General features: G+C 34.0%; 1 protein-coding gene across 1 annotated transcript; it reads left to right on the forward strand.

Moving 5' to 3' along the window:
* The first annotated feature begins 48 nt into the window (after positions 1-48).
* LOC116297162 (putative ATP-dependent RNA helicase ddx6) lies at positions 49-12,956 on the forward strand. Its single transcript, XM_031705333.2, has 10 exons — positions 49-280; positions 356-422; positions 1,965-2,199; positions 2,268-2,411; positions 2,518-2,612; positions 2,696-2,818; positions 4,435-4,503; positions 5,430-5,489; positions 5,718-5,898; positions 6,638-12,956. The coding sequence occupies exons 1-10, from the start codon at positions 228-230 to the stop codon at positions 6,907-6,909; spliced, it is 1,299 nt and encodes a 432-aa protein (XP_031561193.2). The 5' UTR covers positions 49-227; the 3' UTR covers positions 6,910-12,956.
* Positions 12,957-13,311: the final 355 nt, after the last annotated feature.

A 13,311-nucleotide genomic window follows, 5' to 3' on the forward strand; every position in this document is an offset into this window, starting at 1 on the left:
TCCTTCTCTAAATATATTTTTTCTTGTTGAGCAACCGAAAGTAAAACCGAAAGTAAAGAAGACGGAAAGTTGGTTAGGGAAATCTTAATTTATCTCGACCATCCTTATTGATTTTCTTTACTTCGGATACAAGAAAGCGTTATTAGACGTTTCGAAAGCTCTCAGTATTCATTTGCGTGAAGCAAAGTGCTCTAACAACAAGCTATCAACCAAGATAAATTTGGAGTATGGCAGAAACGAAAACGGAAACTGTGTTACCTACGACTAGAAATGCAAAACCGTAAGTCTAACAGGCGTTAATAAAATTCTTATGGTTTTCCAATAAAATAATATTAAAAAACTTTTCTCTTGTCAGAGCAACAACTGAAAACTGGAAAGCAAACCTCAGTCTTCCCCCGAAGGATAATCGTATCAAAACAACTGTAAGTCGACTGTGAAACTACTTTGTCCAACCAGCGCATAGCTTTTGGGTTGTCAGTCAAAAGAAATAGGATTTGGGCTTTTCTTTTAATTGACTTGTTTGTTTAAAGTATGTAGTTGTCCTCATCTTCGTTGTGCAGAAATTTGTTAAGCATGATATTCGATAATTTATGAATTTTCTGTTATGGAAAAAAAACAGCATAGTTTTGTAAAAATGGCGAGCCGTTGAAACGTATCATCTGTCAAAGCCTAACTGTTTATATCGGAGTGCCGTCCAACTAGGCTTTATCATAGTTTTGTTCGTAGATTAGCGAGGTTCAGAGTGGAAAATATTGAAAGCTACAGCTTTGGACGCAGTTTTTGAAAAAAAAATCATCATGCGTTGAATAATTTTACCCTCCTAGGCTAATATTACCTATAGACTATAAACCTTTCCGTTTAAAAGGTAGTGCATTTGCAGAATATGTATGACATTAACATTAGCGGTTTCATGTTGAGCATGCCCAGTGGTTTCCTTAGGAACATGATACATTTCTGGGCTGCCCTGGGCAAATAGTTATTTTTATATCAGAATAGACATTCAAATTCATAAATTGCTGTGTCCCTGTACAACAGAGGCTTCTTGATACCTATGATAAAGTAAAGAATACACAACTTCAACTATACAAACACTTTGAAATTCCACCAACCTTCACTGGAACACATGAATATTCAACACAAAATCAAGGCTTATCCTTCATAAATGAATCTGTAGTCAAGTGATATAAATGGCATTTTACAGAATTGAAACAGGCCAGTTATATGAAATATGCTTGCTTGATGGTACGTTTGGGTATCTTGGTAAGATTCCAAAATAGTTTAAAGTGCCTATCACCCTTCTGACAATATTCACAGTATTGATTCTATATGGGGTAAGATGTGGAACAACCCGAACATATTTCATAGTTTGAGTGCAGCTTCTTGAAATTATAAAGGTTTTTCCATGCCATGCTGCTAAGACAGCATATGAGCCATTAATCTATAAACACCTCATTCAAATCCATATATGGGTACTCTTGCACAACTTTGCACTTTTAGTGAGAAGGGGAAGACAAAAAAAAAACCAAAGGCATTTTACGACTGGGCTGCCACAGGCAACCCAGTAATTAAGGAATGTTGGCATATTGAAATAAGATAGTTGAATGCAAGGCATTCAATAATTGGTGTGAATGGATAAATAAAATAATTAATTAACTTTGTTTATAGAGGATAACACTTGACAGTAATTCAACTGATAAACTTGTGGTCCTCTGCTAACATCTCTAGTTAATTAGGGATAGGGACCGCCATTAAAGTGATCATCCGAGCCATGTGAAGGTCTAACCATTTGCAGATGTAATTACAAAGGTAGCACCTTCTCCTCAGTTTTTTTAAGACCCTGAGTGTTGGTCCGGCCGAGGCTTGAACCACAACCTCCCGCACAACAGACCGACGCTCTTACCAACTGAGCTAACCGGGTGGCAGTAAATAAAAGAAATCTTTACTAGTTTGTTTAATCCTTATAGGATGTAACTTCAACTAAAGGAAATGAATTTGAAGATTACTGCCTGAAACGAGAGTTGTTGATGGGAATTTTTGAGAAAGGATATGACACGCCTTCCCCAATTCAAGAGGAGAGTATACCAGTAGCACTAGCAGGTAGAGATATATTGGCTAGGGCAAAAAATGGCACAGGGAAGACAGCTGCCTATTTAATTCCATTGTTAGAAAGAATAGACTCTGGCAAGGATGTCATTCAAGGTGAGATTATGTCATGAATTCATGTCATAGTCTGTGGGGCAACTAAGGATCAGTGTTATTCTTTTCAGCCCTGGTACTGGTACCTACGAGAGAACTTGCGCTTCAGACTTCACAGATTTGCAAGGAACTTGGTAAACACTTGGGAGTAAAAGTTATGGTTACTACAGGAGGAACAAGTTTGAAAGATGACATTATGAGAATTTACAATAAAGGTATGCAGCATTTAAGTGATGACATATTTTTAAGAAATACTTAGAAAAATTAATTGTGTTTTGCAAAATAATGAAGGTTACCCTCGCTTGACTTATTTGCTTGCAGTTCATGTCATTGTAGCAACCCCAGGCCGTATCTTGGATTTGATGAGGAAAAATTTGGCAGATATGAGCAAATGTCAAATGATGGTAATGGATGAAGTAAGTATATAAAAAATGATCACTTTGTCATGAAACAAAATAGAAATATTTTTTTAAATATTATCTTCACTGTTGTTTTTAAGGCTGACAAACTTCTGTCAATGGACTTTAAAAACCTCTTGGAGGATATCATCAATATCTTGCCAAGCAACAGGCAGATTCTTTTATACTCTGCTACATTTCCTTTGACAGTCAAAGAATTTAAAGTAAGTTCAACACTTTTTAAACTTTTTGACAAGATATAATATATTTGTCTTGATTATTATTATTATTATTATCTTCGTTTATTTAAACTTTCAGTATGCGTAATATTTTACAAGAATAAAGCAGAATTATTATAGTTCTAGGATATATTGCTGGCAGGTCACTAACAAAATTAATGTCTATTTAAAGGTGTAGAATGCCTTTACTATTTCACATTTTTGAGTAGCTTTTCTCCGGCATTCCATTAGATCCACACACATTTGTTTGGTCATTTTGTTCTTACTCGCTTAACTGCTTGAAGTCTTGAAATCTTTGAAGGTCCTGCTTACCAATGGACTTGCACTTGCCTTGATAAGCCGTTCACACACAAAATGATCTCAACTGAGTGACTTTGATCAGAATTTAGAGCCTAGTGTAAACCCAACCAATTATTATTTGATTCAGGCGAGTGCTGTTTAATAACAGTCTGAACAAGACAATATCATTGCCTTCCGACGTTCAAAACGAACAGGCAATATCTAATATTTTCGCTCAGACGTTTGTTTTTGTAATTTGACGGGAAATTGCATTAATAATCTAGCGCTAGATTCAAAAAACAACCCAAAAATTATCAGAAAGACTGTAAAGCATCGAAATATGTCTTTAGATGATATGTCACAGCTAAATATTTATTTTAGCATTATTCAATGAATAGAATTCTTCGTAATCAAAGCAAAGTCATCGACGTATAGTGACGCCATTTTAACGAGCCCAGGCCGCCGATCGTTAGCTCCATCGCTTCACTTGAGATCAAGTTTGTAGCGTAAATTTTTGTTAAGCCCAGTTTTTGCAAATAGGGTCACATATAGAGCAAATTCTAAATTATATATCTAATGTTCAGTTTAAAATCATAACAGTTCATGCAGTGTGAAATGAACTTATAACAGACGTCTGCATCTGATGGCGATGGATCAGCTCTTATAGCCCATGAGGTCTTTGATCACCTTGCTGACCTTTCTTGAGTATCCTCCCAACACATACATACATACATACATACATACATACATACATACATACATACATACATACATACATACATACATACATACATACATACATACATACATACATACATACATACATACATACATACATACATCTTTATTAAAGTGTCTAATCGTTCTAGCGCCAAAGGCACTAATTGGAGACACAAACAATTGATTAAAAATTAAAATCTCAAAAAAAAATCTTAGTTAATGCTAATAATTACATAATTTACAATTCATGAACTAAAAAAAAAAAATGATAATGTTGTTGTGTGTGATGTGGTGTCCTGGGTATCTCTGCTTCAACTCCCAGCAGAGTGGACTTTACTTAGTCGTCTTCTCAGTGTCTTTTGCTTCCCTGTTCATAAGCCAAGGACAGCTCATCTCGATGACTGAGATTTCCTTCTTCTCCTTGTTGATAATGGTGGCATCGATTCTGTTAGCCTTGACGTGTGTAGTGTCAGCATATAGCGCGAGGTCCCAATAAGCAACTTATATTATTATTGTTATTATCATCTTCATCAAGTTTTAAAACAGATTTTGAATATTTCAAAGTAGTATTAAGAAAAAATTATTTGTAAATCAATTTTTAGGATAAACACCTAGTAAAGCCTTATGAAATTAACTTGATGGATGAACTAACTCTGTTTGGAGTAACCCAGGTATGACTTTACTACCATTATTATTGTTAAAGTGTAACTCTTTTTAAGAACTGCAATAAAAAACAGTATCTTGAGGGAGATCTTTAGACTTTATTAAATATTTTAATCCTAATTATCTAAAATCTTTAATTCAATCTAAAATCTCCCTCAAGGTACAGTACAGCTCACTGAGAATGTTAACATGTCCACGCACGATCTCCGCGGGCAGTCAACCCAGTGACTACACTCAAGTGCATGTAGTGCTCATGGCAACTTAACGCTGTTTTTGTGCTATCTGAGAAATTTCTCCAAATCGCACTTTGGAATTTATCATGAAACCAACAACGGGCAATAGAAGGCTTGACAATCTTTGTTAACACAAAAATTGTTTTCTAATTACTTATTTCTCAACGACAAAAATATAATAGTCAGTTTTCACTTTAACCTAAGCTTTCTTTTGATATATTTTTTAAATTCAGAACTTATCTAGAACATGAGTTAAGGGAAATTATTTCGAAGTGTATAAATGACCAGCAGCCGGTCATGAAGGAACACAAACTCCGACTCCAAATCAGTTTGATTGACAATTTATTACCAAGTTATTTTACTATAAACTTAGTTAGTCAAACTTCGAAAAATTAGAGAAGCTTTGGAAGAAAGAATACTTGTAGACGTGTTATTGTGAATTTCAACAAAAGGCACTAGCTAATGAGGGAATCAGCTGCATGTAGTTTGTTACAGGTAGTATCATGTGCTCAACATACTTGCAGGGCACTACATGCGTAGGAGTGTACTACACATGGTTTTCCTAGCGTAAAATGTTAACATCCCCACCAGCTGTACTGTATTGTTTCTTTTATTGCAGTTCTTTGATTGATACACATTCATCTTTGTTATAATATTATACAACACTAACTACAGTTGTGTTTGTGGGATTTTTGTTTTAGTATTATGCATATGTCACAGAAAAACAGAAAGTGCATTGCTTAAACACCCTCTTCAAGAAGGTAATTTAGATCAAAATATATAGAAAAATAATAGAGGAAATAAAGGGTTTAACTATTTAACGATAGTTTCACTTTGAAGTCCCAAAGCTTGTACCTAGTTGTAAACTTTATGACAACATCATAGTTACAAACTTGTTGTGCTTTATCTTCCTCTTTCCTTAGTAAAGATATTGGACACAAAAGTTACTAGTCTAATTTGTTGCTCTTGTTTTTTTCCTTTACTTTCAGCTCCAAATTAATCAGTCAATCATCTTTTGTAACTCAGTTATGCGTGTGGAACTCCTAGCAAAAAAAATATTGAAACTTGGTTATTCATGCTTTTATATTCATGCACGAATGGCCCAAGCACACAGGAATAAGGTATTTCATGATTTCAGACAAGGACACTGCAGAAACTTAGTCTGCTCAGGTATGTAACACTGAAATCTTAAAAGATTGATCTGTAGTAAAATGCTTATTGACAAGGTCCTGACTTTATAATCACTTTCTGTGTGATAATGGAAATACATTATGAAATACATTACCAACATTTAAGTGTTGTTCCCATTATATACACTCAATTGAAGAATCGTTGTCGGGTTCAGAAACATAGAACTTAAAAGCTGAGACTGAAATGGCACATGGGAAGTACGTTAATTAAATGCATACTGTGACCAGCGACCCGTGGCATCATCCACTGTTTTTAATATGCGTTTGGCATTCTAAACCGACTGCATGGATGGGGACAAATGAATAAATATAATATAATATAATTATGTCATTTCTCATGTGCCATTTCAGTCTCAGCTTTCATGTTCTATGTTTCTGAACCCGACAACGATTCTTCAATTGAGTGTATATGTATAAATTATGGATATAGATATGCATATATTTCATACTTCTTTGCAACCAAGGTCGTAAAAATATATGAAAAGTTGGAAGAAAATATGAATATGAAAATCCTAAATTAAAAGAAAAAACTGGGACAGGGTTTAGGCATTGTCAACAGGATAAGGGTCCCATTTAAAGACGAGCCAATCAAAAATGGAAAACATTAAAAATAGAAATAAAACTAACTACAATTTCAATCAATTAAGGACAGGTATAGCTGTTTCTTCTCTTCTTTTCTATAAATAAAATATTTAACTCAGTTCTCACATTTATTGCAGATCTGTTCACTCGTGGCATTGATGTACAATCTGTGAATGTTGTTATCAACTTTGACTTCCCCAAAAATTCAGAAACATACTTGCATCGCATTGGACGCTCAGGAAGGTTTGGTCATCTTGGCCTTGCAGTTAACCTGGTGACAGATGATGACAGATTTAACCTTTACCAAATAGAACAAGAACTTGGAACAGAAATCCAACCAATCCCACCAATCATTGACAAGAAACTTTATGTTGCCGAGTACCAGCAGCAACCAGAAGAAGATGAATGAATCACATTTTTTCACTGGTAGGGAACTTAAAGCTGATTAGTCTAAAATGATGTGCGCTGTTATCTTTTTTATGTTTATCGTTCATCAATACTTTTATGGGTTTCAAATTAATCATGACATCAGTTGTGACATGACCACAGTACAGCATTACAGCTTTCAAAATAACTGTTGTCCATGTTCATCAATCAGAACGCAGCTCCAGTAAATAATAAAGGTTTCTATCTGAGATATGCAATGCAAGTGAAGAGCTTTGACAGTAAGGACAGGTTGTATAGAGTTAACTCATAAAAGAAAATTTCATTTGTATTGTTTTGAAGTCTGTGCAAGCGTTCTTTGATCATTCCTGCAGACCAATACAAGATATAAAATGATAAAATGTCAATAGATCTTTTCCAAGATGTGTGAGTAATTTGAAAAGTATATGTAGTATGGAAAAAAAATACAAACCAAGTTTGAAATTATATTAATGAAGGATGTCTTTGAAGGAATACTTTGAGGTGTCTTTTAGTTTGGGAGCAGAATTATAACTTTCGAGAAAATATAAGTCATTTCAGACAAAACCTCTTGGTCACGAGTTTTAGAAATCTCCTATAACTGTATGGTTTCCAAAGGTTTCTTATAAATGTCTGCTAATGAGATATTTATGAAAGTGTGCTTGCATGTCTTGGAAGAGTCATCTATTGACCCAAATGGTCATGTTACTACCATAATATATGTCACTTTACATGATCTCATATCTATTAGTTCTATTAGAAGCCACTTCTACTGTAACTGTACCTGATTCAAGTTCTCTGCTAGTTAGTGCACAAAACTCTGTTTATGGTGGGTGTATTGTTTTTGGATGTACAGAACATCAACAATTAATATGTACCACTTTCAAATGTCAAAATAGTCTAAGTGGTTCTTCTGATATTCAGAAGATTGATCCAACATTGTGAGTTAGTTTTTTGTATACTCTTCACCTCCATTTTTCCTTTCCTTGCTGTCATTGTGACTGAACTTGTTCTTCATCTTTTGTCCAACATATGTGTATGTGTTGTAATATTAGTGAGGCTAAAGTAAGTATGGGGGGAGGGGGGAGGGGAGAGAGAGATTGTCTTGCAGTTATGGTCAAGCATTAATACAAACTGCCAATCAACACTGCTACCCAGGAAAATAGCAACATCGCATTTCATCACTTAAAGACAACAAATGTTGCCTAAAATAGTGTTTTGATGTTCTATCTTAAAGTTCATTGAATAGCTGTTAGAAGTGGATTTTTTTGTGTAGCAGTGGTTTTTTGTTGGAAAACACAGCCAAGTGTGGTGGGAAAGCTCTAGCTTGTACAAATTGTATAACATACGTATACATAATTTTAATATCCATCCAACATATCAACCATTACACCAAACATGGATTGATGGCATCTAGAGCATTCTCACCCAACCTGAAAAGGTCTTGATTATTTATTTGTCATTCAATTATTGTACATATGTAGATATAAAAACAAATTGTAATTAGAATAAAAATTTATTTTCTAAGGAAAACCGTTAGTTAGGATTTGTATGGTTCTAGATGAGATGCAGCTAAGGTGACTGTGTCATGTCAGTGCAACACAATATTAGTCTTATTATAAGGTGGTCTGATATATCACAGTTGTTTAATACATTAAACAAGGTGTAGAAGGAGAAATAAGTATTTACTGGAAAGAGGTTTTTGTAGCTGCCAGGATTTGTTCCTGTGAGCATAAGAGGCAGTTTCAGCTGCAAATTTCTGTTCTACATCTTGTTTTTCTAAACTCATCTGGGGCAAACACACTAAACCTTTTATTGAACTTTGATATACATCTATAGTATTCTAAAAAAAGTTATATACCTCAGGGAAAACTGTAAGTAATAAAATACTTTACTGTGTGGGAATAGAATACCAAAGTGATAAGGTCAAAATTATTTTTTAAGAACTTTAGGATTTTGGTGACATAAGAAACTGCAAGTAAAGATATGATAAACAGCTGAGAATATAGGTAATTTAATACAAAAATATCCCCATAAATTTTCTCCCATTTGGTGCTGGATCTAGTTTGGATCCAGTGCAAAATGAGAAAAAATGTATGGGATTTGTATTCTTTTCAAATATGAACATTTTAAAACTGAATTGCAAAAGTTAGACTAGGATGACGTCACACTTTGCTATTCTATTCCTAGTAATTAAGAGTGATTTCATTAATTGACCTGTGAAACAAGATCTAAACTCGTTATGTAATATTCAAATGTAGAGATATCAAAACAATAGTAATATTCTATTTCATGAGCTAAATAAATCACTCTGAAATCAAAGTTTTATAAAGTGATTTACGGTGTGAAAGTTACAACACTAAAAACGAGTGTTGTTGTTTTGTGGGTACAGAATGCCCTTTTAGAAATTATTTTTCTACTGTTCATTAACCTGCTGAAGACATAAAATGTCTGTGCAGTTTAAGTGTTAAAAACCAAGGAAGGAATTCACATGCAGATTCTGAAACTTTTCTATATCATATAATTAGTGTTGTTTTCATAGTACTCATGAGAAAAGCTTATACTTTACTCTACAACAAATAATCCGTTACACTAAGGCCATTTTCACACTAAGGGCAACTGTTATTGAATCTGTTCCTTGAGATCAATATCAACACTGGTTTCAGTGAAACAAACATGTTAGGTAGAACTAGTTCTGGTCACCTTTTAAAAGGATAGCTTGATCTAAAGTAAAACACCTCATGTCTAGTTTATACCAGTTGCAAGTGAACTATGAGTTCTAGATTAGTAGTGTGAACATGGCTTAACTATTTCTGCATTTGGATTCCATGTTCATTTTGAATTTAACAGGTGTAGATTTTTTTTTTTTAAATCCAACATTGAATTCATTTATTTTTTCAGTCTATAACTGTTTTATTCAAAATGGTAAACTACACGAAGTTGGAAGTGCTACAATATGTTGTATCAGTGCTACAATATGTTGTATATAAGCAAGAAAAGACAAGCATGCCGTAAAGTGTAAGCACTAAATCTGTGAAAATGTACCAAAACTAAGTACTACAAAATTATTATTATTTAGCAATTCGTAGTTCCAGAAATTATCCATGCCCAATCCACAGAGGAATTTGGAATTTCCAAAGGGTTGGGGGGTCATAGAAAGAAAAGAAATTACAGAGTTTGTATGGGAGAAATTTGGAATATCCAGGGAGAGGAGTAGGGGTCTTAAAAGAAATTCCTCCCTGGGGGGGGGTTATGGATAATTTCTGGAGCTACACAATAATTAGTATTTTTTCATGAGTTTATTGCATGCACTCGCTAGGCTGCACTTTGAAAAATCATTAAACCAGTAATGTCATGTCAGAGGACATAGATATTGAAATTGGTTGTCTTATATTTAACAACTACTATAAGATTCAGTCATAAATGAGTGTAGGTGAAAATCCCTCAGGGGATAACCTACCAATCACAAACATCTTAATGTCGTCTTTACACAGATGACCTCCAGTTAAGATTAATTTTTCTTTCGATAATGATCAGTTTAATTTTAACTCAACCTAAACATTGGATTTTATTGAAATCAAAAGCCAAAATTAACTGGTTTTGTATATTCTGTGAACTCGGTAGTTGCAAGCAGCATGCTGAAATTTAATTTTCGCTGCCGTCATTTGAGAATAATCAGTCGGTAGTTTTTTATTCTTGACTGGCAGCAGTGAAAAACCAATTTTACAACAAGCCGGTGAAGTGTTGGAGTTTGCAGAATATTAAAAACCGCAGTAAGATACTAGAGTGATATATTAGAAATGCAAATTGTTTGTAACATTGCTGTAGTATTTTTTAGATTCCATTGTCAAACAGTTTGCTTTCTCTAGAATCCACAAAACCATTGCTTTGACAGAAAATCTATCACTATTAGTCTTTTTTCAATGTCATAAGAACAATGAAGGATTTGCTCTTCTGTGAGCTATGGCTTTAAAGTTGTTTTGATGGCCATTTTTTGTTCATCTGTTATCTAGACCCAGAACCACCAAGATGGAGCTTGAACATTTTGGAAAGGTTCAAGAACTCATTTCCTTGAGTTCTTTTAATGTCATCTTGTTCAATCATGACAAAAATTCAAGCACATAACTTTATGTACGTAACTTCAAAGTAAGGATTGGTAATAGCTAAGTATAGGATGTTCTTACTGTTTTTCTTTTGTAGTGTCCCAATCATGAGAACATTTGGGTAAAGGGGCACTCAGAACATCCTTAATTTAGTTAAATTACCCTGTTTCTTTCACTTCTTCGTAAATTTTTTTTTTGTGAACTGTTTTAATAGACTTCATAAGAGACAAGAATGATGTTGGAAACAAAATATTGTATTCACTATGTTTTATACAGTAGTTTTATTTTAATACCAAGCTTTTGGCCATGTTGGCCAACAGGGCTATGATGTATGCTTGGCAGCTGTTATTAAATGTAGTGAATCAGTATTTTGTTTACAATATCCATAAAATTTGTGGTAGAATCTGATCCTATTGTTGTCATACAATTTTTATGTACCTGTAATAGATGATTTGTGTCATGGGGGAAGTAAAAACATTCTACATCGCTATAGCAGCACAGCAATCCTTTTTGAAATTGCCCATTTTAAAAGTTTTTCTTCAAGTGTAATAATGAACCTGTTCAATTACATAATTTATTAACAATTATTTGTTGCTAATTAGTTAGACTGTATAGTGACAGGTATATTGGATTAATTTGTTAAAATCTGTAATTTATTTAGTTGTAAAATGCTTTCACTGCCATTTTCCCGGCATCTGATAGTGTTTGCCTGTATACTGCACCCTTAATTAACTTTTGTTATTCAAGATATACCATACAAAACCAAGATTACAAAGGAACTCAAAGCAGTTCATATCAGGCATTTCAGACTAAAAGAGTAGAAGTTTGACCCAAAATCCATGGATTAAGGGACCTGATGCCCATTGTCATTGTTATTTGTTTGTTTGGATTTTATGTTAATACTGTTCATAGTTGACTCTTTCATGATGAAAGGCTGCTCTTGAAGCATGGTTTTTTCTTGATAAGATACAGCCTATCTTGCTAATATCAGTTGAATGGCATCATGATATGCTTTGGTCATTGCATTAGTTTAACTATGAATATAGAGACTTAAAACAATTTAGTTGATGATAAATTCAGTGAAACATTATCTTGAACACAAAAGTTTCTCCCACTATTTGTGAAAAGTACCATGCCATTCCTTACTTCCTTCTTTAAGAATCCATTATTTTGATTTCCACTGTTTTCATGGCAGTATGCACTTATTGAGACAACCATCACAACATGGAAATAGGGAATATACTACCATCAGTGAAACAAATCATTAGAATACATAAGGGGACATGGGGACTGTTGGAAGGTACACTGGAAGGTACTACTCTAGAGGTTTATTTGATAAGTCTATTGCCCTATTTCCCTGTAGGGACTGCGGTAAAACAGCACCTAGTAATGAAACGATGGTAAACAACTAATACATTAATCAAAAAGTACGAACTTGGGTTGTTGGAAATTTGAATGACGAAAACCAGAACCCAGACATCTTGGTGTAATTATAGCTAGTTGTCTGGGTCACACACTTAAATAGATAAAACATCTCTTTTTTGCCTATAGCCTTGAAATTTGGAGAGAACAGAGGTGGTTTAACAAAGAGTACTTTGTTGAAGATTATGTAGCATTTATATCTCATATAGCTGTATATTGGCCATGTAATTAGCATGATTATACTTCACTCCTGAATAGAAGTAGTATAACTAGTGACTAACAGTCCAAGTAAAACGAAAGAAAACTATGGAATTCATGTTTACTACGTGTTATGTGACTTTCATGAGCAAAGTAAAATCACTCTAAAAAATTGTCACTGTCCTTGACAAGTGCTTGTCATGAGTACATTTTCTACATCATTGGTCTGATTTCCATTATTTTTACCTGTAGTTAATATTGTCTACATAAACCTTGACAACCCCCAAGATAAAGATTCACAATAAAGTCTCAGAAGAGATAAAAGGTTGAAGTTTGCTTTTATTTATTACTCTATATATATATTTGGGTAGTTTGATTTTGGGATTTTCAAGGGCTGGTGCTCAATTCTTACTACATCAAAAGATTCTCGTTTCTTGAATGGTATAGAAAGCAGGTATCTCACAGTCAAACAAGCTCATACTTCCCTATCAAGGTTTAAAAAACGTTCGTTTCATCAATGCAAGTTTTAAAGCAGAATGGAAATCAAACTTCCAATAATCAACTGAATCTTTGAACCTTGATAGGATTGATGAGCTGGTTTGACTGTAGTTGTCGTATTCATATTCAAATTCCTTTTGTTTCTTGATGGCCAGCCAAGGCCAACTTCCCCTGCCCTCCCCTGAGAG

This window comes from Actinia tenebrosa, unplaced genomic scaffold (genome assembly GCF_029948245.1).
Source record: "Actinia tenebrosa isolate PJP-AT-01 unplaced genomic scaffold, QUT_ActTen_1.0 PGA_scaffold0__85_contigs__length_37466705, whole genome shotgun sequence".
Lineage (NCBI taxonomy): Eukaryota > Metazoa > Cnidaria > Anthozoa > Actiniaria > Actiniidae > Actinia > Actinia tenebrosa.

Bases quoted from the DNA above. Each gene is read 5' to 3' on its own strand.
- LOC116297162 (XM_031705333.2), top strand. From the start codon at position 228: ATGGCAGAAACGAAAACGGAAACTGTGTTACCTACGACTAGAAATGCA. The intron at 2,200-2,267 runs GTGAGATTATGT...TATTCTTTTCAG, and splicing joins TGGCAAGGATGTCATTCAAG to CCCTGGTACTGGTACCTACG. The intron at 2,412-2,517 runs GTATGCAGCATT...ATTTGCTTGCAG, and splicing joins TATGAGAATTTACAATAAAG to TTCATGTCATTGTAGCAACC.